Below are 24,502 nucleotides of genomic sequence, written 5' to 3' on the forward strand. Positions count from 1 at the left end.
GAAGAGAAGGAGGAGGCAGAAAAAGGCAACTTCAGACGGAAAGTTGGTGCGAACTGGCGCAGTCTGCAAAAACGGAAAAGTCGATCGCTGGCAGCGGCGGCATAAAAGTGTGAGCGGCCCGGCGAGCGCGAGAGGCGGCGGCTGGCTCTGCCCTCCGGGTGGCCGCGCCGGCGCCGGCGGCAGCCACAGGTGCGAAGGGGTTCGCCGGAGGCGAGAGGGCGCCCTGCGCACCCCTCCCCCAGCCCCCACCCCCAGCTCGGGACTTCAGCTCAAGTCACTTGGCGTCCGAACTCCCTCCCCAGCCGCAGCCTCAGCGGGGGGAGCAGGAGCAGGCGAGGAGCGGCCGGCGCGCGCCCGCCCAGGGGAGTTGGGGTTCGCAGGGGGTTGTTTTCGGCTCTGAGGAGGTCCCCGCCCAACCATCAAAATTTTGTCCAAAAGCAGACAAGAGGATCGCCCCGCGCTGAGCCGGCTGGTGGGCAGCAGGAGGCGCCTGATCGCCGCCGGGGCGCTGGGGGTGGTGATGGTGCTGCTGCTGGTCATCCTCATCCCGGTGCTGGTGAGCTCGGCCGGCACGTCGGCGCACTACGAGATGCTGGGCACCTGCCGCATGGTCTGCGACCCCTACGGGGGCACCAAGGCGCCCAGCACGGCCGCCACGCCGGACCGCGGCCTCATGCAGTCCCTGCCCACCTTCATCCAGGGCCCCAAAGGCGAGGCCGGCAGGCCCGGGAAGGCGGGCCCGCGTGGGCCTCCCGGTGAGCCCGGGCCGCCGGGCCCCGTGGGCCCCCCGGGCGAGAAGGGTGAGCCCGGCCGCCAAGGCCTGCCGGGCCCGCCCGGGGCGCCCGGCCTGAACGCGGCTGGGGCCATCAGCGCCGCCACCTACAGCACGGTGCCCAAGATCGCCTTCTACGCCGGCCTCAAGCGGCAGCACGAAGGCTATGAGGTGCTCAAGTTCGACGACGTGGTCACCAACCTCGGTAACCACTACGATCCCACCACGGGCAAGTTCACCTGCTCCATCCCGGGCATCTACTTCTTCACCTACCACGTCCTGATGCGTGGAGGGGACGGCACCAGCATGTGGGCTGATCTCTGCAAAAACAACCAGGTGAGTGCGGGCAGGCAGCGGGGAGGGCGGGGAGGGAGCGCGCGAAGGTGCGGGCGAGAGGGAGGAGACCCCGGAAATGGGGGTGGGATCCCGCGGAGGAAGGGCGCGGCAGCCCGGCTCCCGGGAGCGACGCGAGGGGGGACGCTGTTCCACTCTGGAGAGGCGGGGGTCGCGCACCACAGAGGGGGCCCGGCGGCCTGGAGAGGGCGGTTCCCGAGCCTAGGACCCGCAAACGGTGCGCGCGAGTGTGAGCGCGATCCTGAAGGGGCGGGAAGCCGGAGCGCGGTCCCCTGGACCTCGTGTGCACCCGGAGTCCCGGAGCAGGAAGCGCCCCCGGCCGTGGGATCCGCAGCAGCGTAGGATAGCTCTCAGGCTTTGCCGGGAACGGGAGCGTCGGGGAGAGTCCGGAATGGGCGTGCCAGGGTGACAAACCCAGGGGAGAAAGACAGGGGCCCGAGGGAGAAAGAAGGTGCCCGAAGGAGCGAGGCCAAGGGGGTCGCGTCCAGGGCCGAAGCGGGACCTTGCACCGGCGGTCTCAAGGCCCCTGCGGCGTCCCAGAAAGGGAAACTCCTATCAGCAAATTCAAGACGCAAACTCTGGTTAGTTTTCAGCCTAAGGAGAAGGGGGAGAGGTAATGAGTGTTGATAACAAAAGGAAAAGTTGACACTCCTGGGTTTACGCCGTAAAACACGCGCCCAAACACAGAACCCAAACTCCGCTGGCTGGAGTAGAAGGACGCACAGGCAGGTGGCTAGGAGGGCGGGCGGCCTGAGCCCAGCCCCGGGGCTGTGGGCCTCACTGCCAGAGTGAGGGGCTTTGCAGCCCCTGCCTCGTAGCTCACACTCGAAAGTGGCCTTGGCCTTGACTGTGAAATAGCCTCAGATTAGCCCTCCGCCACGGCCACGAGGACTTGCTCTCCTGAGCTGGTCGGCGCTGGCATAAGGGCCGTGCACGGGTCTGCAGTTTTATGTTGGGGCCGCTCTACCGTTTGCCTGAGAAATTCACGGTTATTGCAAAAGCAAAGTGTCCGATCTCTTAGTCACAAGGGGAAACTAATATTTGTAACTACCTAAAAGTGTAATCGGATCCTCTGCACGCGCTGAATCAGCAGCCCCCTTGGGGAGAGGCCTTGCAGCCTGGGCTGAGTTTTTCGGCTTTAACTCTGCTTACCGGGTGGCCGAGGGAAGGGCTCCCGACCCTGCCACGGCCAACTTTGATTTAACAAGGGCTATCGGGCTTCATTTCAGGTCGCGGGCCCTGGAATTCAGACCTGTTTAGCTATAACCCAGGTTTCTATTAAGCACCGTTAAAGCAAGATTTCTTCCAAAGACCTGAGTGTCAGAATTCTTTCAAGAGTTTAAGGCGAACATCCTAAATGTCTAAGAGAGAGAAAGGACAGAAGATCTTGTCCCTGCCCCTTCACGCGGCCCCTGAGTTCCAAAGGAATTTAGAAGTAAATGGCTTAAGGGGCTCTCAGGACAGGTGGAACAAAAAGGGGAGAAATGGCCACCAGGAGGCACTGACAGGGTTGTTTATTATAGTTACTATGCACGAAAATAATATTAAGATAAAATAAAAATTATTCACAGAGCCGTGGGATAGTTGTAGGTAAATGGCCATGAAGGGCATGACTCACTGGGCCAGAACAGAGCGCTTGTGTCACCCTTACAAAATGGTCTAGGAACAGCCCCTCAGCCGGCAGCGATGAGGCACCCATTTATTTACTAATTGGCTCTCTTCTGACTCAAAGGTTAGGTCTGGAAAATACTATCAGGCTGAAGAGCTTGTTTTTAGAGGTATTCGTTAAAATGGAATAAGATTCAAGTTTTGTCAGCCAATGTATAAAAACGCTCACATCTTTAAATATCTGGAAATTGCAGTTGCATGAAAAACCGGGGAACCATTTAAATTAGTTTAAGTGTTGATGTTTAGACTGCTGAGCCCGTGTGTGTTGCACTGATCCCAAGAAAATCATTCCATATAGTGTTCTATGGGCATTTTGTTTTTAAAATTAGTTCATTGTTTGGCGTGTAAGATGCTCCTTGGTATCATTCTAGCATGTGCATTCCATGAAGATCAGGGAAAAAGTAAGGCAGACCAGCTGACCTTATAATGTAGAATGTTTGCCATTGGCATGATGATGCTGCTCCCTCTGCAGAAGGTGTGCAACAAGTAATTCAGAAAAATAAATACAGTAGCGAACAATATATTTTCCAGTTCAGCATGGACTATTTTGGAAAATGGTTATCACAGTATTAGTGTTAAGGAATTTTATCTCTAGAATAGGGCTGTTTTGTAAAGTCTGGTGTGCAGGCAATTGCAAATGAGAAATCTCATAAAATCTTTTTTAAATTAATATTAGATAAATAGTTTATCCTTGATTTTCAGTTATGCTCTCGTCTGATCACTTTTTTGAATGGCAGTTTCCCCCTCTGAGCTGACCTAATGTGTTTTCATAAAACAGAAACTCAGAGATCCATGTCAGCGTAATGTTCTGTGGATTAAGTGGATTTGGGAAGCACAAAAATTAAACTAAAAATGTAGTTCACTCTAGGATAAAGGGATGCCTCTGGACCGTAACCATATGAGAACCATTTTATTTATGCTTTGTGTTGAATGCAGGATCACAGATGGAAACATCAAAGGCCAGTAAATTAACCTGATGCGCCACTTAACCTTTTGTTTATGGTTCCACAGAAGTACAATGAAAATGAAATTATGAGAACATCAGTAGCAATTAATTAAATTAGCAAATGTTACCATAAATATTGTCTCTAATGATAAGCCCTCACTAATAAGATAATGCTAAAGCTGTACAACCTATTACATTCTCACAAACATACCAGTAAAAAGACCACGGTTTTCATATTCCCTATGAAGCCATCAACCTAAATTTCATCTTCCCATTTGTTGAGAGCCCGTGACAGTGCATATTAAAGGTAAAAGTTGGACTCAAATAGCTTTACATAGAGACAGGAAATATTTTTAATATGTTGGTATACTTTTAGCAGAAAGCCTGAATAGAAAAGTATTGCTGTTTGAATACAATCACTATCATAAGCCACTGTAGTAAAAGCTAAAACTGGCTCAAGATGAGAACTATAAAATAATTAAAGACCAATTTTTACTCTTAAGAATTTATTAGTTCTGGCACCAGTGAACATGAGATATATTGGAAACAAAGAATAGTTTGTGGGTTGATATTCATTGATTAGCAAGATTAATGAAATGTCAAATTAATTATTTTTTTAGGGGCAGTGAACCATGCACTAAAGATCAGGCAGAATCTAAATGGTTAACTTGCAATAGGAAAAGATTTTAGAGTCCATTTAGTTAGAAATGGGTCTAACGGGCTCAGGAAAGGATGCATCATATTCCCAGAGAAAATGCTGAAATCAGTGTACATTTAGAAACCTGAAAATAGCCTCATGGGTGGATGCATTACCTTCCTCAATAGTTTGATGGCTTAAAGGAGGAATTGTTGGAAGTCACTGAGCTGGACACCAGAGCATGAAATTTCAAGTTCCATTATACGTCTAGAGTATAATCAGGTGAGCAGACACACTAAAGTCATGCATATTACACTGGAGTATGGCAATGATTTAATTGAGAAAATCTAATGGTACGCTATAGGTTAAAATCTTAGAGAATCACTTTCATTACAAAGCAGTCACACTGGCTTTATCCAACAAAGGAAGTGAAACCCCAAAGGGTAACCTTCCAGTCGGTGGCATCACACTAATGCATTTGCAGGTTTCTGTGGTTACACCTGCTGAATAAAAATGGGAACATTTACATGGATTTGTGACTATACCCTATAGAATAAAAACTGCAGTGTATATATATTTAAGATGATTGTCTCTAAATCAAGTGATTTTGATGAGTCCTGGTTCCCAAATGCCTCCCTATAGAAAACAATGTTAAAGCACAATACCTATCGAACATATACTAAATACCTGAAGCACTGAAGAAAATGTGTCTGCTTATTAATAATAGTTGAGAAGTATATTATGGATTGATAATATATTACTAATATGGCTAATTACTATTTTATATTTTAATTTTTCTCATCCATTACAAATCCACACATAAAAGAAATCAGGTTGTAATAGCACTATCCTCCTTGCAGATTTCTTTTTCCTGGGAATTAATGACTAGGTGAAATTAATGAATCAAAGCCTTCAACTCCCATAAACTTCTGATTAATTCCTAGGAAATATTACGACATTAAATTGTATTATTACTTAATGGTCAAAACAAACCACCTCACTCAATTGGTGTGTACATTTGAGTCAGTGCTTCTGAGCATAATTGCATAGTATATGGCGTTCATTCTATTAGTGTCAGCACAGCGTTAAGCAATTCTAAATCCTTAAAGCCCTTTTCTCCTTTTGTTACATGATATCGAGAAAGAAATTTTAAAAATACTACTCAAATTACTTTACAAGTTCAGCAGTGTCAAAGAGCCTTCTCCTTTTTTAACATTTCAGCATTAATGTGAGAACATGCCACATGAAAATTTAATTTGAAAACCTATCATTTCAGTTTTGAAAGAAATGCATGGAAATTCTTGACTTATGTCTCATTTCCCTCATTTTGCCAAGTGATAAAACCCAGCATATTGTACCCCAAGTCATGCATTATTACATAGCGCAGGTTTACAAAACCACTAAATCACTTGCTACGTTATTCAGGGAAATATCATTACAGTGGAATGGAAACAAGCCACAAAGTAGAAGATGTTTTACCAAAATAAATCAAATACAAGTCTGCCTATTGAAACATTTTTTTCCAAGGCAGAATCAAAATGTAGCTAAATGAATATGAAGCCTAATTTGAGTTGAGGATGTGACAGAATGTCCATATTACTTGATAAGATGGGCAATTTGACTGTTTCGAAGTGTCTATCAAGTCACTAATGAGATTACAGGCTCAACCTGAGTGGATTATTAACAGCCTTCATCCTCAAAGCAAACCACACCATTTAGAATCACCTAGATATAAAAGGGTATTCAGTGAGATCATTCGAAAATTCTAGAAATTTTAGAGACCTCAAATCATGGAAATTTAGTTCCTTCTGTAACTTTTAGATATGTTGAAATTAAATAATTGATTTCAGTGCACACGTCACAATTACGTCATAAAAAGGCACAAATAGAAAAAGAACTCTGAAAACCTGAGTGATATAACCAAAGATGTGTAAAGGGGTTAAGCTTCTGGTAAAAGGGGCTTTACCTGAATTCAATTTTGAAAGCCCCAAGTCAAAAGGCTTTCTTCCCTTTTTTCTTCTTCTATAGTAGACTTAGAGTGGTGGTATTTCTTTGAGTCTTTACCTACTATGGATCTCAATTTTCTAATAATCGTGAGAACCAACTGAAGTTTGGATTGAACTTCTGTCCTCATAAACAGCTGGTTATAATATTACTATGTGGCTTAAATTAAAATGCAAAAAAAATATTATTATTTCCATTTCAGGAAGTGATTGGGCATAAAGATTCAGGGAATTAGAAAAAGTCGTGATTTAGGAAGAGGATAGATTGGTATGCATTGTTTACAACATATAGTAAGAAAAGACTACTGGAAAGACGTTCACGAAAGCACTATTTTCTCCTTTCCAGTGACATAGGTCAAACTGTTACAAAGATATCCTCATAAAGCTCCAAGTTCAAGGTGGACTTTCCCGCGCTAAATTCTGTGCCATGGCAGCAAGTCTGCTTATGATGCTGAGTGAACAGCAAAAAAGAAAACTTGAGAATTCTCTGTGACAAATTCTAATTCTTGTCTGTTTCACATAGGTGCGTGCTAGTGCGATTGCCCAAGACGCTGATCAGAATTACGACTACGCCAGTAACAGTGTGGTTCTTCATTTGGAGCCAGGAGACGAAGTCTACATCAAATTAGATGGCGGGAAAGCCCACGGAGGAAACAACAATAAATACAGCACATTTTCTGGATTTATTATTTATGCTGACTGATAACGCAGAAACTAAGCTTATTAGTCTGAGTTTGGACACTGGATTCGTACAGCTAACGTCAATGAATCAAGGATCCCAGGGGATGCCAGTTGCGGGGCCCCTCAGTTGTGTATATGTGGGGAATTCAAATGCTACCTGACTCACATCTGTATACTCAGAAACATGATGTAAAAAAATATTAAAGGCAAGATAAGCAGATGTGTGATTCTCTACCGCCAAAGCAAATACTCCTTATCGTTAGTGTCCATGTGAATGAAGTCCTATATAGATCACAAATTTTTATAGAAAAATCTAAGACACTGAATTATTTCTTCAATATATATGATCCTTTGGTGTACTGTGATCTTGCTGCTTTTATCCATTTGTCAGCTTTGGTTCTCGTGAGTTTCCTTGCTTATTATGACACCTGGAGTCCATTCATAGTGTGGGGAAGAATGATTTTACCCTGCAGGAGAAGGTCGAATTGAAACAATGCTGCTTGTGTCCAAAGAAATCGTTTGCCTTGTACTCTTGTTAACTTTAGAGCTAGACCTGGGAATGATTCAACTTCAAGCCTTAACCTGGAATTTTCTGGATTTGAGGGAATTCCCAAGCGTATGATCATTTTCACATTTTCTTTTTCTTACGAATTTTCTTTTCTCTCTTCTCTGGTGATAGTCTTTAAAAATAGAGATGGAAATTGTATCATAGGATTACCCTCCCAGTGTGAAAATGTGTAATTATGTATGGTATTTAGAAATCCCCTGTGTGTCCATTTTGTCAGTGGAATGCGTTTAGATTTACTTGGAAAATTGGAGATATTTATTCTTTGGTGTTAAATCAGACTGAGGCTTTTGCCTTCTTTGGAACAAAAGAGTATTCTTAATCCAATGCACAGAGGTTTAATTTGAGCTAATGCATGCGTCACCAAGGGGACACTAAGTAAGGCCTTCAAGTAGTTACTACAAATCGTGGCCTGAGGTTATTTCAAGATGAACAATTTCACATATAACCGATATGACGACAAAGTGTATATATTTTATACAAATACCTGCTACATATATATGTGTTTATATATATATGTTCGATGAAATATAATATATATATGGCTTCAGACCATAGGCACAGTGGCTGTATAGCCTCAAAAATTTAATTTAAAAAAATGTGTCTACACACACACAAACACACATAAATTATTTGACTTATTTTGGATTGAAGTATATTTTGGATGACAAAAATATATGGAGTAGCAAAATAATTTAAATGACTTATCTTTTAAGAGTTACCCAGAAAATTAAATTTTATTAGGTTACAATGCCCTATACATCACATGTCTGTAAATTAAGCCTGTGGCTTCTTCATTACCATATGCCAATCAATACTTTCACTGCATTCTGTGGCAGACTGTTAATATGAGGACTAGAGAAACAAAGTGGTTCTTCTTTGCCACGTTTATGAATTATATGCATTTGAATTATCAGTTTTTTTCTTTTTTCTCAGGTGGATTGAAGCTCACAGTAAAGTAGACTTTGAGAATAGTGCAAATCCTTTCTCTCTGGTTAAAATACACTGCCAAAAGCCATCTCTTTAATCTAAGAAAAAGATTAAAAATGCATGTTGATATATCCTAACTATTAGACAACTTCGACTATTACAGTGAAAAATCTGTTCCCCTCTCAGTTGTCTGTGAAGACTCTTTGACAAGTAAATTTCAAAAACAGAGCTTTAAAAATCTGCTATTTTTTTTTTTTTTACTGGTGAAGGACATTTGCATTTTTTCATTTAAAGGAATTAGTTTGTTCTCCTGGCTCATTCCTCTTGGGTACTTTCTGTTCTAATACACGGAAAGCTTGATCATCTTTGATCCACAGAAATATCTTTTATTTAGCAAACCGCAACTTTCCAAAAGAGTTATGCATGGCGTTCCCATCTGAAGGTGCTGTTTGCTTGGTTTAAATGCCTTGGTCTGAGTAACTGTCATGATTTATATGATTAAAAGCAGCCCATTCATCAAGAATAATGACTAATTCTATTTGGCCTTTCTAATATGTAAGATAACTCATAAAGGAGTTGCAATGGATTTTATTTCATTTAACAATATATATTTATCAAAGAGGAATTGGCACCAAGGGTTTGGAGAATTGTTTTTTAGATAACAAATAACATAGTAAGGATTCAACCAAAATATTAATTTATAAACAGCATTCCACAGCAACTAAGAGTTTTTCAAAAGGCTTTATTTACACAAAACTTCAGGGCTGGGTACCTTTTAAAGAGTAGGCTCCAGAATCAGACTGTCATTTCTAATAGATCTGACCTTTCCTTCAGATAAATAAGCATTATTTTTTCTGTTGAGGCCCAAGGAAGAACAAATAAAAGGTAAAGGAAATAAAGGGAATATATATAAGGCAAACATTTCTTTTTATTTGCATTATATATTATTAATTAATTAAATTGTGGCCTTTGTTATTATAAATGTAATGATTCATTAAACTATATTATGTAATATATTTTGACTTTTATGATTGAATTTTTCTAGTTCAGTACTATGTTATATGTTCACACCCCCTTATGCAAATTTTTCAAAACACAACAAAATTAACAGCAAAAATGGACACCAGAAACCCAAAGGCAACAATACCGATTTGTTATAAGTATATACAGATAGGTGACAGCATATAATTAACCTTCCACGCTATTTTTACCGTTGTGAATTGGCAATTGTATTACAGTATCCTTTAGGAAAAGAAAAAAGACTCAAAATTTAACTTCCCTTGCTGCAGAAGCTATTTTAAAGTGCCATATTATTCATTAAGCATTAATTAAAGAACAGCAGGATAATTAGTAGGATCATCAATATTACAAGAAACATTAGATTGCTCCAGAAGGGGGTAATTTAACTAGAAACACTTTAAATTTTCTCAAGTAGTGCAGCTGATAGATTAAGAAAACAAAACAAAACAAATTAGGGGATATAGACCGTAGATCATTGTTTGGAAATAGGTACTTGCATATTTATATTGTTAAGGCAAAACGGTAGGGCTCAATTAGGCTCAGTAACTCCCTAAAGGTGCAGATGTAATAGTCGGCCAGTTTCTGAGAAGGCAAAACTCTTCTAAATCTCATAAAAAGGAAATGATCTGTCATTAGTCCTACGTAGCTCCGATTAATATCTCACAGTGGGTTTGAAATCACTGAATGTTCTCTGCAAGCTTTATGCTCAAGGTGTGAATTCATAAACAACCAGCCTATTTGAAAGTTAGCCATTGCTTAGGGTTCTCTATTAGGATCTTATCCAGTACATTCTCAGTTATACCTCTAAGCAACATTTTAGGAACAATGTTGGTGAGTATATGAGAATAGCCGTGACCTCCATATTTCACCAGCCGATGCTTTGTGTGTATGTCATGTGCCATCAGAATTCGATCTTCATAGCCTTCATCCACCAGAAGACGCACCCTGTGAAAAATGTTAACTCATTATGTGGCATTTGTCTCGCATTTAACATTTTCAGCGTGCTTTAAACTTTTACTCATAAACGTATTGTGCTTGTCGTAAAGATACCACCTTCCACTGTGGCACGTGTACTGGGAGACCCTTACTAAATATTCCATGGTGATGATAAAGATTTTGATGTATCCTAGTAGGAACATGATCCTTATTCCATGTGCACAGAAATTTCTAGCCTATGATACTTACGACAATGCCCGGCAATACTGCATTAAAGATAGCTTCTTATAGGATATGCCAGTGTGAATGAATGGCCCCTTCAGCATTTCACTAAATAACTTTGCTCTGGATTAGTGGCCAGCTTTCCACTCTGCAATGCCTCTTAGTGGGCCCATTTTTCAGATCTCATTCTCTGTCTCCTTTTTCCTAGCAAATAAAGTCAATGACTATTTGTTATTAAAATAGGGATATGGAAGGAATCTTCGTACAAGTAAAACATTCTGGGAGCAAACTCAGTGGCTTTGAAAGTGAAGGGCAAATGATAAGTTAAACAGTCATTTTTAAAAGGTCAGCAACAGCCCCTCTGTATTTTGAGCATTTGTCCCATTGAAGTCCAGGAGAATTTTGACTTAGTAGTAGCCTTACAACATTGGGTTAAATTGACCAATAAAAATTTACTCTGTCTTCCTTCCATTTCAACAAGATTGCTATAAATAATGAGGCTTTTCTTTAAATCTATAGTCAGTTGACTAAAGAACGGCTTACTGACTACTGTCTAAGCATCCACCCCTCTTTGCCTCGTTAAATGCTGTAATCTCCAGCGTGAGTCACTTCCTGACGGCCACCATCCGTATGTGTCTGGACTCTGGGCAGCGTCTGTCGTGACTTCCATGGGTCTCTGATGGCAGGCAATGCAACTTGGGGACAATGACTCTTCTCTGGCATTTTCTATATAGTCTTGTCAGTCTTTAGATTCCCAAATGGATCTAGATGGATGGATAGCATCTTCTTCCAAGGGCTAATTATTTGAAAGGTATCCTTTTTGTTTCGATAGCATTTCTTGCCAGTCCAGTGCATGAGTCATATTTAATAACTACCACACTAAGCAAAATGTGGGATACTGCCCAAAAAAACCCCTGAAGCACAAAGCCCTGGCTTCTGAGAACATACATGTTAAATTATAATTAATTTAATATTAATAATGTTAATTATAATAATTATAAGATTAGATCTTGTGTTTGCAGGTCAAAGGAAGGCAAATGCCACAGAAGAAAAGTTAACCTGGGCATTTTGTCTGGAAATCTGCGTTCACATCACATGTACTCCATGTGTGTCCTATAAGTAGATGGAATGCTATTTGTGTCACCAAGAGGCATGGTTATCTGCCTCTTTAAAATGTGTATAATGTCTTAGGGGGCTGGCCTATGGCCTAGTGGTTAAATTCAGCAGGCTCCACTTCGGTGGCCCAGCTTCAGTTCCAGGCGTGGACCCTCACCACTCATCGGCAACCATACTGTGGGGCCAACCCATATACAAAATAGAGGAAAACTGGCACAGATGTTAGCTCACGGCAAATCTTCCCCAGCAAAAAAAAAAAAAAAAAAAAAAAAAAATGTATAATGTCCAAAAGTTCTGATGAGAAGTTACTTTTGGAACAAACTCTCTTTAAGGGAATTATCTAAGAGATTTATGTAGTCATTTATGAAAAAAAGAGGAAGATTTGACAGAATGTGTATACAATCCTGAAACTTAGTGTGACAAACCTTGATCCACAACTGAAAAGGAGTATCATATTACAGGAAATTTTAGGGTACACTTTCCCCCTTATATGTTCTGAGCATTTCCCAAAGTTTTTGTCTCTTTTCCTTGTTTGAGAAAAAAATATCTTATTACTACAGAGGCATATCGTATGGATAGGAGGTCTTATGTCGTCCCTGAAATGCAGTTATTGAATTGTGACATAGTAAGAAAAGAATATAATGGATAAGATACTCATTTGAAAATGGGAACCCTTAGAAGTCATTAAGTCGAGAATCTGGAGACTAGTTCTCTCATAAGAAAGATAATACTGTGGGTCTAGAAACATAATTACATCCTGACTATCAAGAAAACTGCCTGGTCACTCCTAAAATCAGAGATCATCTCTCATGCTGTGCCATTGTATGGAAGAACAGTAGTTCCAGAGATGCTGCCAGAAGGAAGGAGCCACTACAGATGAGAAGACAAAAAATCACGGTAATTATAGAAATACAAATGAGTTAGTGTTTTGCAAACAAATATTAGAGAGAGACTACAAAGTGTGAAAAGGCAGAGATATAATAAGATTTGAGAAATGGAGCATAAGATTGAAAACAGGTGTTAGACACAGACTTTCTGGGGCTGAAAACCAGAGGTAGGCAGAAGCGTGCTTCTGTGTTCTTGCACTTGAGAGCTTTAGGGCTTCTAGGGCTCAGAAAAGGACTGCTGATGAATGATCAAAATCAAGTGCCAGAGAGATAGGGGACAAGGGGGTACTGGGGCACACACAGCCAAAATGTCATTCAGTAATTACCGTGAGCTGCGCTTGAGTCAAGTGACCTAATGCACGATTTTAATTTAAGGAAGATTAAGTATACATACAAACACATATACATAGATATACATAAACACACAAGTATATTATATATAATTTTTGATGTATTTCTGTAAATCTAGAATGTTTACATTTGGCACAATGAAAGCTGACCAAAATTAAGTTCCCGTTCTTGAATTTGTAGCCAAAAGGAGCTAAGAAGGAATACAGGGGGAGCTGATGGTCGTCCTTCCCCAATATCTCCTGCATAGATCCCTCTCTGCAGACCCATCGCTGTTATTCCACAAGGTCTGGGAGCCTCATGGAAGGCATACGGGTGCAAAAGGTACACCTGACAGCCACAAACAGGCTGAGAAAAAGGAAGCGGGTCCTGGGAGGAACCTTCCTATTCCCAAGGTGAATTATAAAATGTGTGTTGAGGGCATTCTTCAGGAAATCATGGTTTTGAGATCATGAAAGATGAGAAAGACCTACCCCAGCACCCCATTTTAAATTCCAGAGAATAGTCGCCTCTGAGTATGACACACCTACTAGGGCCCTAGGGAAACCTGTTTGCCTGTATTGAATGGTGCTCCTGGGCAAGTAAATTAAAATCATAAAACTAAAAAGAAACAATAAATCTGTTTATCAAATAAAAAGGGGCTAGCTTCATTGATCAGGGCAGCCAAAGCAGATTGCTCATGTAGAGCTGAGCATCTCCATATTTATGTAACTAACGCAACATCCATCAACTAGCCCTCTCGAATGATATTAAACTTGAAGCATATTTTACTCTTAATGAGGTAATCAAAGAAGAGTGTCAATACACAGGGACAGCAGAAGACATACAGATGGAAAGGTCCCCTGTCTAGGGGAAAGATCCTAAGGCTGTCCCAGCTGTGGCCAGTGGCTCAAGATCTTTCCCTCCACTCCAGTGTGGGCATGTTCAACGATCACTCCTTGAGCCTCACAGTTTCTGGACGTCACTTCTCAACTCCAGCTGTGCATACTCCCAGTCCAACCAGATTTCTACCCTCATAACCACATTCTGGTCCTGGTCATCATGGAGAACTACTTCCATGGAGAAATCTCAATCTTCAGTTTCCCAGTCTGACCACAAGTTAGATCTTCCTACTTTTTCACTGAACTTCTTCTACTATATGTATTCACCCACTTCATTAAAGCTTCCAGTTATTTGCCCCTGCTATGTACTTCCTATATATCTTTCCATTTCTCTCTGTATCTTCTTCCGTCCATCTTGGACCTCGTGACTCTCATCTCAACCTCTTCCTTTTTCCTCTGGGTATCAATCACGTTTTTCAGACAGAATCCCAACCGTCAATCTCTCTAACTATTCACATTATTTTGCTTCCACTCACAAAGATTTTTTTGTCCTGCTACCAAAATACAAAACATTTTTGGGGAAAATAATCACCAAATCAAGCGCACTGGTGCCAATGTGCAGTTCTGATCTCTAGCCTCAACTGGATCTTGCACACAGCATGTCCCTAGTCAGTATATCCCTCATTCACTCCACATCCATCCCCAGCCTTCATCCTTCTCTACAAGGTCCTGCACTGAATCCACTCCTTCTTTTCTCAGGGATGACCATGTCTACTTCACCAGCACACTAGAGAACATATGGGGCTTATGTGCTCAGTTTCCTGTTCCTCCCACCAAGACATTTATCTGCATTCACCCCATTACTTACCTCGCCTCGTCTCATTTCAATGTAGGAAGTACACCTCCTTTCAACCAACTTCCTATTTGCTTCCCAAGATTCCATCTATTTGTCCTATTTTTTAGGAGCCTTGCTCTATATCTCTTATCTCTCCAGATTTTTTAAAGGTAATATTGATTGACTACTTCCATATTCTATACCAGACACGCAGCTAAAAACTTTGCATACTTTAGTTCATACAAATTCTATAACAAACTTGTAACATAGGCACTACTTCCCTGGATTCATTCTCTGTCTTCTCTCAGACACATAAACACTGCTCAGCTCCTAACAAAACTTCTCCTTGATCTGGTCTTCTCTTCTAGCTTCAGCCCTACTCTCCTGCTTCCCTTTACTACCCAGCTTTTTGAAAGAGTAACCACCAGCTTCTCTATCCCATGCCTCACCTCCTACTCATTCCTCAAGCCTTTTCTACCAAGACTGCACTTACTGATTGTGAAATGAGAACCTCCTGGTTGTGAAACCCAATGGATACTTTTCAGTCTTTATCTCACTTGATATCAGCCACCTATTACAAGTGTTCAAGCCCTTCTGCTTTAAGCATTCTTTTCCACCAACTTCCATAACAACGCATTTCCCTGATATTCTTATCACTTGGAAAACTTCTCAGCCTGTCCTTGAGTGACTGTTCCTGAGTCCACCCCTTAAATGAAGGTATTCTTCAGGGCTCTGTCCTCATTCTCTTCTCTGATTGATCTCATTCATTCCCACACTTCCAACTATCACATACAAATCAACCATGTCTAGATTTATGTCTCAGCCTGAATCTCTGCCCTGAGCTCCACACCCTTATCCAAGGGCCCCTCTGGATAGTAATACTTACAAATTCCCTAACTGAATTCATCCTTGTCAATCTCGAATCTCTTTCTCCTCTCAGATTCCCTACCTTGGTGCATTCGATCTTCATATCACCTTGTAACTAAGACAAACCATGTAGCCATCCATCCTTGACTCCCCAAGTTTTCCACTTGGTTGCAGAGAATGACCGGTACAAATGTTTGCTTTCACCACTCCACCATTTGAGAGGTTGGATTTTATGTGATGTTTGGTCTTTAGATACTATACTTACAGCATTTAAGTTACAATCAACTCTTTAGTGGATAATTTTAATAAAGCATTTCAAAAATTCATTGTAGGAACTTATGACTTTGGCATGGTCAACCTGGGAAAGCAACAGCTTACTTCATTAGGGATAAAAAGAGAAAAACGTCTTTTGTTCTCTTATTGTCATGGCAGGGGTTGAATATTATCCGTGCTTCTTGTCAGCTGCCCATCTGCACTGAGCTTCTAAGGCTCTGCTAAGCTTTTGCCTACTTAGGATGACTCATTTTCTCCTTGAAATAATATAGAGAGATTTTCTCCCTGAAACAACATAGATATATTTTTCTCTGCAAGTCTCTGGTTCAGCCTACTTATTGTTTTTTGAATCTTTGCTAATATCTACCTATCAAAAAAGGCTGGTAAAAGGGAATGCTATGAGAGATTTCATCCTATTTACCTTTTAATTCTTTTATTGTCATTGGGCATGTCAATAGCCGGGTTGAATTGGTAGTGAAGGAGTTCGGTACCAAAGAGATCAAATTCCAAGTAACAGCCAAGTTGAGCAAACTCCAGTAGCTCCTTCTTATCAAGTATAGTCCTAGAGACAATCAGACAGACATATTGTTATTAGCAAGAGCATATTTTCCACATACACAGATTAAAAGTTTTAGGTACGCTAGTTACTCAAATATAGTTCAAGTCAAATAAAAGAACTTTTCAGTTTGCTCTTACAGGGTGACTATAAAACAGTAAGTTCAATTTGTTACCAGAAATAAGAGAACTTACTCATCCAAAAAAGGAGTTCTCCCATCTAAAGTAGTTGGAGACCATAGACATTTTAATTACACTGCCATTATTCAACAACAATTTTGTAATTCTCCTTGAGAATTGTCTTCAGGATGTGTTCCATACTCTTTTGAAAATACTTAATGGAACTGCTGTGAACAATGGAAACTATCAAGGGAATTTGACATCCGGTCTGGTGAATTAGGTGAGTAATACTAAGCTGGGTAAAGCATGAAGTGAAGAGGAGGTAATAGAGTGATTTTTTGGTGAAGATGGAAAAGTGGTTCTAAAATGAATGCCAAAGTGTATGTGACTATCATTGCAACCTTTTTAAAGGGGGCAACACTCCTACAGATATTTATGTTCTGGTGTGCTTATTTTTCAAATAGAACTTATTGTTTTATGATAACTTTTATGGATATATTCTCACCTCAATAGAGATCATAGTAAGAATATCACTATTTAGGATATAAGACTTTGTAAATGAATGGGAAAAGAGAGAAATGTGAGAGAATTACAGGCTACAGCCAGAGGAATAGAGTCTGGAGCAAGGGTAGATTACTACAAGAAATTTAGATTATAACAAGTGAAAAAGGATGCATTAGGTTAACCCTAAAAATACCATGGTAGAGTTTCAAACACAGAAATAGGAAAGAACGGAAAAAAGCAATCCTACGGAAAACAATACGGAAAAAAGTGAGGGGAAAATACACCCCTTTAGACATTGTGTGAAGGGAAGTAAGGACCAAGAGAAAGGAAGTGATTGTTTGGGACCCCAAATTGGCCTGGAGAAGACTTGGAATGTCAGACAATCATTATCTTATTAGGCTTTTAGCCACTCTGATATTCTATTACTTTGGCAACTCCAGGATGCAAGGATTAAAGCACTATTATACATCTATAAATCTGTTTCTAAGAGGTCAGAAGTATTTTCAAAGCCATTCTTCCAAACCATAGGAGTACCAATTAAGCCTCTGTGTGTCACAAGTGCGAGAGGTTTCTGCTGTCCTGGGATGCTTCCTGGCAGTTGACTATTGATTTTCACTCAGAGCAATCATATGGTAGCTGGCTCCTTTTTATTTTATTCACTAATTTAGCATAACTTATAGTTCACAATGTTGTTTAGGCAAGGAGGCTAAAAAATCTTTCCTTTATATTATAAAATGTGCGTTAGTTCTGTGCTATCTTCTATTAATACCACTTCTTTTCCATCTTCTTACCATGGAGACCATCTTCTGCTTCCAAAATTACTAGGCTAAAAGAATATGTGTTTTTCTATAGTAAACATATTCTGTTTTCCCCAAAAGAACCATGCTTAAAAACAAAATATACACAATTAAAATAACATAAGGGGGAAGAGGTAAGTTTAGCATTTTTTCTTTTGAGTCACTTCATTCAGTTTGTTAATTACCAAAATGGGCAAGGCACCGGGAGGAGCAGGGGCCAGTCAAAACAGGAAAGGGAGGCGCCAATAACAGGTTGGATCAGACTCATTTCTGCTCCTAATGTCTTCTTCTTTGGGCCTACTGCCTTCAGACTCAGTTTTCTAAATTTTCAGTGATATATCAAGGAATATGTTCAATGAAAAGTCCATAGTAAATGGAAAGCCACAAGAAAATCTTCAGTCTTAGATCCAATTGAAAACAAAAAGTAAAGTTGCTTATCATTGTCATCATCATCATAGCTGAAAATTACAAGAACTTACTGTGTGTCTGGCATTGTGCTAAGTTCTTTATATTTATTGTCCCATTTAATATTCTCCATAATCCCATCAGGAAACTGGGATGAGGGAACTGGTTCTTGAGAGATTAGATACTCTCTCAAGGTGATATGCTGGAATATAAATTCAGTCCAAGGCTAGAGTCTACGCTCTTAACTATCAAATTAGCTCCTATCATGTCATATTCAGCTCCTATTGCTACATATTTTATACTCAAAGGACATTTTCCAGAATTACATTGACTATGTGTGCACATGGTGTTTTTTAACTTTTATTTTGAAATTTAATTCCCTTCCCACAGTACCCTCAAATGGCACTTGCAAAATTGGGAATTTACCATCAAAGGGTAGCATGGGGCCCAGGGGGTGATAAACCCAAAAAGTAAGAAAGGATTGCTTTGTGGAGGCCTTTCATTGCTAGCTCAGAGGATAACTACATCTGATAGACAGGAATTGATCATTACAGTTATTTTGGACAATTTGAATGACATGGTCAAAGGAGGAGAAGGAACTGTATTAATCATGAGCATTGCTTACTTTCTTACTAGGAGCCTGACATTGCTCTAAATGTCTTACAAATATTAAGGGGCACATCTTAAGGGTCTTCTACCATTAGATCAGTCCTCTCTCCTGCAGTCCAGACTTGCATGTCTAATTGCCTGCTTGCCATCTCCACTTGGATGTCTAAGAGACAGCTCAAGTTTAACATGTCTCAAACTAAATCCCTCATGTCCCACCCTAAACCAGCTGCTCCAACATCCTTCCCTATCTCAGTTGATGTCATCTCCATCCATCCAGTTGTTCAAGCCAAAAACTTTGTAATCATCCTTGACTGCTTTCTTCTTCTCATACTGTACATCTAGCCCATCGGGATAAACTTCTGGCTCAACTTTCAAAATATGTCCAGAATCCAGTCCACCTCCCTTGCTACCCTCCTGGTCCAAATCACCATCATCTCTTACGGGATCCCTGCAATAGATTCCCAACTGCTCTTCTTGCTTCTACCTTTGTTTTACTATAGTCTATTCAAATACAGCAACCAAAGCCTATCTTCACACCTAAGTCAGATCAAGTCCCTCCTCTGCTCAAAACCCACCAGTGGCTTCCCATTTCCCTCCAAGAAAAAGCCAAAGCCTGATAGTGGCTCATGAGACCCTACATGATTTCTTTGGATGTGGTCTTACCAAAGCTGCATCTTAGGGAGGAAGGGGGAATGTAGGGATCCAATTCTTCAGATGTCAATTACATATAAATGCTACCTATATTATAAATATTATCTGAAGAATATCACCATAGGTAGAGATCTCTTTCTGGAGGAAGACTACATGTTCAATGAGATTCATCTATACATGTAACTTTCAAAAGTAACCCCTGGGAATTCTTATCCTGTAGAACAGCACATAGAAAGGAGTGTGACTTTGAAGGAAATGGTCCCTATGTAAAACATTCTTAAAAATTTTACAGTCACATGTAAGGAAGGAGAAGATTTCTTCAGAAGAGAAGCAATTAAGCCGGTATTTTGGACATTAGGAAAATGTAGTTAAAAAAGAAGGTAGACAAATTTGCTGTCATTAAAAAGCCAGGAGATAGATAGATAGATAAATTATTATTTTTACTGACATTTAGTGATATGACACTCTCTGGATAACTGAACATTAGTGTGAAGGAATGAAGAAATGAATTCACTTAAATGCTCCTTACTAAAGTGCAAAATCCATGGAGAAAAGTAGTGTCAATAATCATGCATATTTTTCAAAGGGAAGTCCTGAAAAAAATAGAATTTGGTATTAGATGTTAAAAAGGTGTAGGATGGGAGAATTAGGTGAAGCAAGAAAATAAACACTTAATAATTACCAAGTATTTAAAACAGCCCTATCTCATTTAATCCTTACAAAAACTATATGACAAAGGTATGATCATCCCCATTTTATAGATGAGGAAATTAAGTCTCAGAGAAGTTGGGTAACTCAACTTTCAAAATGAGGAGTTGTGAACAAACCCAGATTGCATTTGTCTTCAGACGCCATGTCCTTTGGCTATACTGCCCCTTCTGTGGTGAGAGCACCCACCCACCACAGCAGCTCCACTCCTTCTCACCAACACTTACCCATGGAGAAATACGCCCCATCACAGAGACATCTCTGGGCACCCTGCACCATGAATGTCTAACAAGGTGACTTAACTATATTAAACTGACATTCAGTTGGATGACTTCCAGAGACTTGCAAGGTGCTACTGTTGTGGCATTTATGCAAGTGACTTTTTTTCCCTTGGAGAAAGGATTGACCCCAAATGTCAGAATGGTACCATGGGAAAATGTACTCTGCTTGACGTCTCTCAGATGAGGATTAAACAGAGGTCCTGCCCCTCCCAGTCATCAAAGATCTCATAGCACTTCTCATAAGAGTGGAGGTGTCAACCTCAGCCAGTTCTGGTCATTCCATATTCTATATCCATGAATAATTATATTCTTTCTTATTCCAATCTTCCCCAGCATTTAAGGTAAGTATTTTTCACCTCTTGCCCGAAACAGTCACTGAGGTGGTTGTCAGACATAGAAGAGCTACTGCATTTCACCTTCTTCAAGGTGGATGAAGTGATTGCTGTGTCATTTGTAAAAATATCTTGGGATTTCCCAGGAGGAAGATGAGATCTTTATATCAAGTATTTGTTCTTGTCATTCATATCAATTCATTTCTTCTGTTGCATGTTTTACACTTTTGCTCTTCAACTGATAAACAAATTCTCTCTATATAAGGAAGAGGCATAAATTTTTGGCAAACATATTGCCATCAGCTAAGAAAATGGTATCTCAAGCGATTTGGCTCTCTTCATTTTCAGAATACAGTTATCACTTACTAGTGTTTTAAGACTGGTGCTAAAATGCAAGATAGTTGATTCTGTTTTTCAAACCTCTTTATATTCTAGATCCTATCTAGGTGCTGAGGGGTTTAGTTTAATGTCAAAATGCACTCTGACTGGGAGCAGAGAAGCCTGTGTGAAGTGATAATTTAGACAAGGGTCTATTTAGGTAGAAAGAACAACGGAGCAGAGGAAAGGATATGATTCGCGGGGGTGATCAAGATGATAACAATACCTAAATTTGTCTTGGGCTTTACAGTTGCAAAGAACTATCAAATACATTATTTCATTTCATTCATTCAAGCACACCTTCATGAATTACTTCAGGAAACGTCTACTGTCTTGTACTATCACCTACCTCGTGCTAGCCTCTGTGCTGGGGATACAGATAAGAATATGAAATTTAAGGGGGCTGGCCCCGTGGCCGAGTGGTTAAGTTCGCGCGCTCCGCTGCAGGCGGCCCAGTGTTTCGTTAGTTCGAATCCTGGGCGCGGACATGGCACTGCTCATCAGACCACGCTGAGGCAGCGTCCCACATGCCACAACTAGAAGAACCCACAACGAAGAATACACAACTATGTACCGGGGGGCTTTGGGGAGAAAAAGGAAAAAACAAAATCTTTAAAAAAAAAAAAAAAGAATATGAAATTTAAGCTGTTGTCTCAAGGAACTTAAAGTGTAGGGAAGGAATAGATATTTAAACTAATAATTACAATTACATGTGTTGAGAACTTGTTATAGTACAAACAAATACAAAGCATTATGAAAGAAGCGACTCCTTTGAGTTGAGTCTTGAAGAATACTGTTGAGATAAAGGTTGGTGGGGTTCAGGTGTTGGGTGAGGGATGGATGATCCAGAAGAATACCTGTTGAGAGGCAAAAAAAAAAGAGCTGTTGTTCTGGAAGATAAGCCTGTAATTTATCAGAGTATGATAAAGTGCATGAGAGGAGAGGCATGCATCCATCCATCCAATAAGAAATTGTTGCTCATCTACTTACTATGAGGTATGAACTGGGAAAATAACAACAAATAACACAGAGTCCCATCCTTCAAGAAGTTCAGTGTCTATGGAAAAGAGACATGGAAACAAATAATTACTTTACAGACCTTACTAGGTGTAATACGAAAAGTACTACTAGGAACTGCATTGGCACAAAGGAGATATCAGTACTGCTTGGCTCGTTCAGGAAAAGCTCCATAAAGAGGAAAACCTTTGATGAGCTGCATGTTGCAGAAAGACTGCCAAGTGGATAAGGGGGAATAGGGTATTTGCAGCAGAGGGACTAGCCTGTGTGAGCAGCATGTAAGAACAGTCAGCACAGGGCACTCAAGGTCACGGTCAGTGTGGCTTTGGCCCAGATTCTGTGTGTGCACTAGAGGCTGAGGGGAGATGAATTGGAGGGCTGAGTGGGGACCAGATGACCAAGATGTCTGGATCTTGTGCCAAAGGTGAAGGAGAGCCATTGAAGCATTGTAAATAGCGTAGAGGAATGTAATCAGATTTGCATTTAGAAAGATCAAAACCGTAGCAATGTGGAGGCTAGATTAGGGAGCAAGGCTAAGGGAGTGACTCCTGTTTGGAGACTATTACAATAGTTCAGGTGACAAATGAGGGCCTGAATTAAGTTAACAGCAGAGGAACGGATAGGAGTGGCTGTATTCAGAAACCTTAGTGAGGTGGACACGTCTTATCACGTGGGGGTGCAGCGGGAGGGAGGAACTTAGGCTAGCATCTGCGTGAATAATGCTGTTGCTGACCAAACTAGGATGAGCAGCAGGAAGAGTAAGCGATGGGACTCTGTCCCCACAGAGACAGCAATGGAGGAGAATCAGGGCCTGTCTTAGGCAATCGATTAGATGTTGATGTCATTAAATGATACCCAGAACATGGGAGGAGCAGGTTCTGAAACTCACAATCAACTGGTGAAATAATTATGCCACATATTGACGTTACTGCATAAATGAAGAAACTAAAGCTTGGGTCTTATAAGTGATCAAGAACCCAGGTATTCTACTCCTAGGCTAGCGCACTTTTCATAATACCGTGCTGTGACTTTGTTGTGATTCATCAGCTGTTCCAATCTATGAATTCCTGGGCCTAGAGGGTAAGCACCATGCAGGCAGCTCTATTATGAGACCAGACTAGCTCAGGGCCTGAGATGTATAGAAACACAGAATACATCCAATGCTAAAACTTAGGAACTTGACCAAGTAATTTTTATAAATTGGAGTACAAATACAATAATAAGGAAATGCTTATATACAACTGATTTATTAAAAACAATGGTGAATTTCAATGGCTGATTATTATAAAAAGTGTTTACCACAAAAGTAATTCCAAAAAAACTCTTTGTCTCCCTCCCCAGGGAATTCCTCAATTTAAAATGAATGGATATTCGTACAGCTAGTGTCTTGTGGGGTTCTTTATTACTTTATGAGAGATTTTCAAGAATATTGTAACAGAATTACTAAACTCAGCTAGAACTATTCATATGATAACCTAAAATAAATCTTTAAATATTTATAATACAATGTTTAAAAGAAATTAATATATAAATTACTATAATCTGATAAATTTAATGTTAATATAATTTGAAAACACTATTCATGTATAGGAATCTATACTGCTAATGTCAGTTCCACCTTAACTATAAAATCTGAAAAATTCCTAATTGATGAATTTCAGTTAATTTATTTTTTAATGTTGAAAATAGAAACTGAATAGAATGATGGAAGTTTCTAATGTATGGCCTACCCATTGTCTATGATTAGAAAGTATAATTTATTACTTGAATTAAATATTTACCAAGAACTTTGGTTTCACACAAACGCAAAACCATCAATAAGAATGGTGCATTCACGTTAATATACTAGTTTATTCCCATATATGTAGATATTTTACAGGTTCATTTATCTTTTTTTAAAGGATTCTTTTTGCGTCAAGGCATTACTTTTATGGAAGTCTTTTGAATATTAGAAAATAACTAGGAATGAAAAAAATAGAAAAATAATTCAGATTGCCATATATTTATTTTATTCTCCATATCTATATTTGAACAGCATCTTCCTCTCACATTATTCAGGTCTCTGAGTGCTTGGGTCCATACCAGATGTTTAATGACATCATAGGAAGGAATGATGTCACACTTTCAATATTATGACTTAAGTGTAGGCTTAAGCAAAAGGAACAGATGGCTGGAAGAGAGAAAAACCCTTGTTTAAATTAGACTTAAACCAGAAGTTGGCTCCCAATTGCGAAATGTAATTAAAACTTGATTTTTAAATACAT

The 24,502-nt window shown here is 40.2% G+C and overlaps 2 protein-coding genes across 2 annotated transcripts in view; one reads left to right on the top strand and one right to left on the bottom strand.

The window, feature by feature from the left end:
- The first annotated feature begins 374 nt into the window (after positions 1-374).
- C1QL3 (complement C1q like 3) lies at positions 375-9,572 on the top strand. Its single transcript, XM_023632389.2, has 2 exons — positions 375-1,108; positions 6,904-9,572. The coding sequence occupies exons 1-2, from the start codon at positions 521-523 to the stop codon at positions 7,081-7,083; spliced, it is 768 nt and encodes a 255-aa protein (XP_023488157.1). The 5' UTR covers positions 375-520; the 3' UTR covers positions 7,084-9,572.
- Positions 9,279-24,502, bottom strand: part of PTER (phosphotriesterase related) — a 56,576-nt gene continuing 41,352 nt past the window's right edge. Inside the window, exons 4-5 of the mRNA XM_001498128.5 lie at positions 16,303-16,443; positions 9,279-10,521 (exon numbers count right to left, since the gene is read on the bottom strand). Of these exons, the coding sequence (XP_001498178.3) occupies positions 10,311-10,521; positions 16,303-16,443 (352 nt within the window). The 3' untranslated portion in view covers positions 9,279-10,310. The remainder of the gene's footprint in view (positions 10,522-16,302; positions 16,444-24,502) is intronic.

The sequence above is a fragment of the Equus caballus genome, chromosome 29 (genome assembly GCF_041296265.1).
Source record: "Equus caballus isolate H_3958 breed thoroughbred chromosome 29, TB-T2T, whole genome shotgun sequence".
NCBI classification, from domain to species: Eukaryota; Metazoa; Chordata; class Mammalia; order Perissodactyla; family Equidae; genus Equus; species Equus caballus.

What these genes read in the sequence shown, in the direction of transcription:
- C1QL3 (XM_023632389.2), top strand. Translation starts at nt 521, where the DNA reads ATGGTGCTGCTGCTGGTCATCCTCATCCCGGTGCTGGTGAGCTCGGCC. An exon ending in ATCTCTGCAAAAACAACCAG is followed by an intron (nt 1,109 to 6,903) that starts GTGAGTGCGGGC and finishes TGTTTCACATAG; the next exon opens with GTGCGTGCTAGTGCGATTGC.